The sequence below is a fragment of the Lottia gigantea genome, assembly GCF_000327385.1.
Source record: "Lottia gigantea unplaced genomic scaffold LOTGIsca_95, whole genome shotgun sequence".
NCBI lineage: Eukaryota > Metazoa > Mollusca > Gastropoda > Lottiidae > Lottia > Lottia gigantea.
Genome location: NW_008711088.1, coordinates 677,211 through 683,295, shown reverse-complemented (window position 1 = coordinate 683,295; position 6,085 = coordinate 677,211). Strand labels below are relative to the sequence as shown.

The window sequence follows — 6,085 nt, the reverse complement described above, 5'->3', positions numbered from 1 at the left end:
CAGAAAATAAAAAATGATGTCTAATGGTTATCACTCTAGTGACCTCATAAAGTTATACTCTATACAGGCATATAACACATATTGCTATTACCATATATAGGCATAGATGATTTTCAAATAAGACAAATATAAGACAAATGATAGACAAATATTAGACAAATGATATCATGAGACTAAACAGAACGTACATCACTTTGGATTAACAAGTGATTTGTCAAACTCAAACATACTTTGTCTTATACCTTGACTACAATAGCCACTTTTCTTTTTATCATAGAATGCAGAGATTTGATTGGATTGTGCGTTAGCAATTACAGCCAATCAGAGGCATCCACAGAAAGTCTGTATATATTATGGCTTTTGTTTAGAGTCTTTCTGTCAAGGATGTGATTGGCTGTATTGACTGACATACAAACCAATCAAATCTCTGCATGCCATGATACAAAAACATTGACTAGTACAGTCAAGGTATAAGACAAAGTTCGTCATAGCTTGACAATGTGAAGATGTTGTAATATTTATACTGTCTTCCTACCTTCGTCAGCCAATCAAATTTCCTTTTCAAGTTTTTGAGAATTTGAATATCAGTCTCAAAATAGTACTGATAGTCTTACAATATCTTTACCTTGATAAAAATATAAACATAGCTCACATTATCAATTGGTTTTGTATAATTTCTATTCATAAGGAAATAAGTAAAAATGAACTTACAACTTCATATTTTTATCAAGGTAAAGATATTTTGAGACTAACCATAATATTTTGAGGTTGATATTTCAATTCTTTTAAAAATAATCTGTAAAATTCTACACACAAACAAAAATATGGAAACAAAACACACCACAAAATTTAGGGAAAATGAAAACTTGGTTAAAAACTATTTAAAATCCTACATTTCATTTATATTTACCGTACTATGTTCAATAAACATGAATTCTATTTACATGGTATAAATATATCAACAACAAAAACACAATAAACACTTTTAACACACAAACTTAACAAGGCAACACACAATAAACACAATACCACGCTAGACCTGTTTCACAGAGTTTAACTTTGATACATTTACTAGTGGTAAATTCATTGACCAATAAACATACCAAGCTAGACCTGTTTCACAGAGTTTAACTTAGATACATTTACTAGTGGTAAATTCATTGACCAATAAACATACCACGCTAGACCTGTTTCACAGAGTTTAACTTTGATACATTCAAATTTAGAAGTAGTTATTTGATTGGCTAATAAAACTTAATTTAAAATTCATTAAAGTAATTGACCAATCAGATGACTGGAACACTAAAATCATCTTAAGTTATGAAATACTTTAATCTGATTGGATAATTAAACTGAATTTAAAGTGATTGACCAATCAGATGACTGGAACACTAAAATCATCTTAAGTTATGAAATACTTTAATCTGATTGGATAATTAAACTGAATTTAAAGTGATTGACCAATCAGATGACTGGAACACTAAAATCATCTTAAGTTATGAAATACTTTAATCTGATTGGATAATTAAACTGAATTTAAAGTGATTGACCAATCAGATGACTGGAACACTAAAATCATCTTAAGTTATGAAATACTTTAATCTGATTGGATAATTAAACTGAATTTAAAGTGATTGACCAATCAGATGACTGGAACACTAAAATCATCTTAAGTTATGAAATACTTTAATCTGATTGGATAATTAAACTGAATTTAAAGTGATTGACCAATCAGATGACTGGAACACTAAAATCATCTTAAGTTACGAAATACAGTAATTTGATTGGATAACAAATCTAAATTTAAGTAATTGACCAATCAGATGCCTGGAACACTAAAATCTTCTTAAGTTATGAAATACAGTAATCTTATTGGATAATAAAACTGAATTTAAAGTGATTGACCAATCAGATGACTGGAACACTAAAATCATCATCAGTTATGTTTTTTTGAAACAGCCCCTTGGATGTAAAAGGTTCTTCAACACTTTTTCTTGAGTACTCTTGAGAATCCAAACTCAAATGAAAGTTTCATCCATGATATCACAAACTCCTCGCTCTCCAGGTTGTATTTTAAGATCTTTTGTTTTGAAAATAGAAATATCGTAGCAACTAAGTTGTAAATTGACTGACCTTATTTAAAGTTTGAGACCAAAATGACGTCAAGATGAAAAACAGAATCTCATAATGACTTCAGACGTAAATCCAATCCATTTCAAAATGGGTTTTTAGACAATATACAGACAAGTATGGGAATCATTTCCATAGCAACAAACACTTCCAAACACCACAATTTAAAAAGCTTGTTGGTTGCTAGGCAACATCTGTTTAGCAGACGTCATGAGTGTAGGCACATTCACATTTTGAAACATGTTCAATTTTGCCGATCACTAATTTAAAAATTAAAAATGGCGGTAAGTTTCTAGGCATGAAAAAAATAAAACTTAAAAAATGGATGGTTTCGTTTCCTGAGATCGCTTTTAAACGACATTTTTTTTGGTAATTTTATAATTTCATATCTCCCAGAATCCATTGTTGACTTAATTCACCTGTACAATAACCTAGAATATATCAAAATAGTTTATAAAAACCATGACAACACGGAAATTACAATCTCAAAAACTTCATCTTTTTCTAATGAAATGAAATGAATGGAGTTTTACGTCCTACTTTTCTGTACCTAATTAGGTTAATGAAGACGGACAACACCATGCAGTGTGCAGTGAGGGAAATTTTTGTCAGGACAACAACGACATTAGCCTACTCTTTTTCCATTTCCAACTGTCGAGGGATTTTTAACGTGCACAGCCTGTAGCACACAGGGCCTCGGTTTATTGTCCCATCCGAACGACTAGACACTTTTTCGATTTCCAACTGTCGAGGGATCTTTAACATGCACAGCCTGTAGTACACAGGGCCTCGGTTTATTGTCCCCTCTGAACGACTATTTTTGGTTATATTTCTCAAATTATGATGATGATTAAGATAAATTTGTTCTTGACGTGTTTTTTGAGGCCCTGAAAGACTTGACGTTCTCATAGTATGATTGCAGACAGATCTACTATAAGCTTGAATCGCGAGGGGACGTGCCCACATAAATTGGTTTGTCCCTGACTCTACTTACCTATAGAGGGCATGTCTCTTTCCTTACCCACAGGTTTTTGAAGGCACATATCTGTATTGACATGTTTTAGTGCGTATGTCTGAAAAAAAAACAACGAAAAAATGAAAGAATCAGTTTTGATCTATTTATACCAAAAAATTAACAGTTTTATAACTTGTTCAAAACTGACCGACTTGTTCTTAATCTCTTGCAGTAGATATTTTGACAAATGGAAGGTAGCAGAGTCATAAAAAGAAATAATCCTGCCTGTGTCTGTGCTTTCATAGCATTACTAAACCACAATGTTGCAAGCTAAATTCCTAACAAGAAGTGATATCCAATATAGAAGTCAAACTAGAGCATGCAATACAGTTTTAACCAGGGTTCTCTTTTCTTATAATATCTTACAATCAAGTTATCTGAGGAAGTTAGTAAGGTTAGATTTGTCTGTGTGGTGCAGACCATTATATTTAGTTTTGGGGTCAAGTTAGGGGTAGATTAGGGGTCAAGTTAGGGGTCAAGTTAGGGGTTAGATTAGGGGTCAAGTTGGGGGTCAAGTTAGGGGTTAGATTAGGAGTTAAGTTAGGGGTCAAGTTAGGGGTTAGATTAGGGGTTAAGTTAGGAGTTAGGTTAGGAGTTAGATTAGGGGTTAGGTTAGGGGTCAAGTTAGGGGTTAGATTAGGAGTTAGGTTAGGGGTTAAGTTAGGAGTTAGGTTAGGGGTTAGATTAGGGGTTAGGTTGGTATAAAAACAGGTTTTATTAGTAAATAGTTAGTTATACAAAGCGTATTTATAATATAATACTAATTCTCACTCAAGGCAATTTCGCTAGCTAAAACTTTCACAAATTTCATGTTGAGGAATATTTTAACTGTTTTAGGATCACGAGGGTGACTCCCCCAGCCAGAGGGACGCTTGATTGGTCAGTTCTTCACGATTGGAATCAACTGGATGTTCAATAAAACTAGTTAAAACAGAGTTCCATGTGTGCGGAAAAAAAACCCAGGTGTAGATAGAATTCAAAATGGTGGAGAATTTTGAATGTGACATCTGGTTTGTTTTAGGCTAGAATTGACCAAATCTGTTGTGAACTCTCCACTCAAGCGCCACCTAGATATCTCATGGTATATGTAAATGAATCTTAATTTAGTGAGAACCCAAATTATATGAAAATATAAGAGAGATCTATGACCATGCTAGCTAGCTAATACAAACAAATACATTTCATTAAGAAATCTATGTACGCCATATTGCAAACAAAATACATTTCATTAAGAAATCTATATACGCCATATTACAAACAAAATGTCATTTCTAAATACATGCATCTCAGAAATTCTCTATCCCAGTGACCTTTGACCCAAAACTAATTTTTAACTATTGCCTTTCTTGCAATGTTATAGTCGAGCCAAAAAATTTAGAAAACTTCTAACAATCTCTTTAATATTTGAAATCAGACTAAGATAAGTAGAAATTTCTTCGCCCGACTATAACCACACCCTCTCCCCGAGGTCTCAGGCCTACCTTTTTATTATAACGCCATTCTGTGTTTGGATCCGTTCCACAATTAGCCAATTTGACTGTTTTAGAATGACTCGTAACGACACACGTATTGTCGTCTGTCATTATCTGATTTTTCTTGGTTAACGAAAAAACCTAACATCATGCAAAAAAAATAAAAAAACGTAAACAACTTTGTCAACAATATGCAAATTGCCAAGCTGCATGCAAACTAGTGGGACGCTGAAATTCAAAACAAATTCATGTAAATCTTGTATTTTTATAACTTTGGCAAAAATTAATTTTGAATAAAAAAAATCAGTTGCCTGAATTTACCGAATTTGATTCTGAATTTTTTTTTGGAATTTTTATAACTTTTACTAATTTTTAAAGAATATTGACCCAATTTCACGAATTTTCAAAACTATTATCGATGCCAAAGATGCAAAAAAATAAAAATTTACAAAATTTCAAAGTAAAGAATACAGCAAGGGACACAGAGCGCTGAGGGAAGAGACTGGCCCCTACCTCCGTGTTATATTCCCACTTCTGATTACCAGAGAGACCGTGACATTGAAATAATTTAACCGGACCATTCATAGATGAAATGTCCAGACATAAATCATCACTTTGTAATGCTTTTTTCTTAGTGTAAGAAAATACCTGAAAATCAAACTTCTATTAATGGCAACAAAAATATAATTCATTACAATTTGCTCCAGAAACGCCAATCAGTGTACAATGGGAAACTAATTACTCCCCTCTGTCAAATTCTGTTTCCAAAAAAAATATAATTCATTAAAATTTGCTCCATACAGTGTACAATGGGAGGTTGATTTGAGTCTTCAGAAATACTAGAAATGTACGAAAATCTCATAATTCCTTTAAAAATATCACAAACTAGGAATTTTACTTTCTATTTCTATAGATGTCTTTTCTATATATCACAGTGTCTCAAGAAAAGACGACTACCATCTGTAAAATTCTGTTTCCAAAAGATAATTTTTTTATTGGTGGAGATTTTCATCAACCCAAAGACAATTCAAGAATCTCAGTAAAGCGAAGTTAGAAATGTGATTCTAAACTACAGTAGTTAGGAGTATTTATAATAGATTAACATTTCCCTGTTTCTATTGCAGAAACCAACATGTTTTTTAAAGTGATACTACATCTTAGAATGAACATAAAATTGAAGAATTTTAAACTTGGTGAATAAGAGCCAGTAGATAAACCTGGTGTCATAAATAACATAACATGATCCTTATATAATCTGATAAATCAAAAAAACTTAATAATTATCCATAAATATCAAGATTAAGCATTTTTCAATAATTACTTAGTTTTATGAATTTTCCAATTTTCTAGATTTGACAGGGATTCTGTTGTAACTTTATGACACCAGGTAAGTTGACTGAAGAATATACACTCATATTGACCATTCTTGAGAATTAAATTTTATGTTCATTCTAAGACGTAGTATCAC

The 6,085-nt window shown here is 32.1% G+C and overlaps 1 protein-coding gene across 1 annotated transcript in view; it reads right to left on the bottom strand.

The window, feature by feature from the left end:
• Positions 1–845: 845 nt before the first annotated feature.
• Positions 846–6,085, bottom strand: part of LOTGIDRAFT_207460 (hypothetical protein) — a gene marked incomplete at its 5' end in the record, with an annotated part of 15,562 nt that continues 10,322 nt past the window's right edge. The window contains 5 exons of the mRNA XM_009068872.1: positions 846–1,140; positions 1,215–1,275; positions 1,547–2,561; positions 3,125–3,203; positions 5,131–5,280. Of these exons, the coding sequence (XP_009067120.1) occupies positions 2,506–2,561; positions 3,125–3,203; positions 5,131–5,280 (285 nt within the window). The 3' untranslated portion in view covers positions 846–1,140; positions 1,215–1,275; positions 1,547–2,505. The remainder of the gene's footprint in view (positions 1,141–1,214; positions 1,276–1,546; positions 2,562–3,124; positions 3,204–5,130; positions 5,281–6,085) is intronic.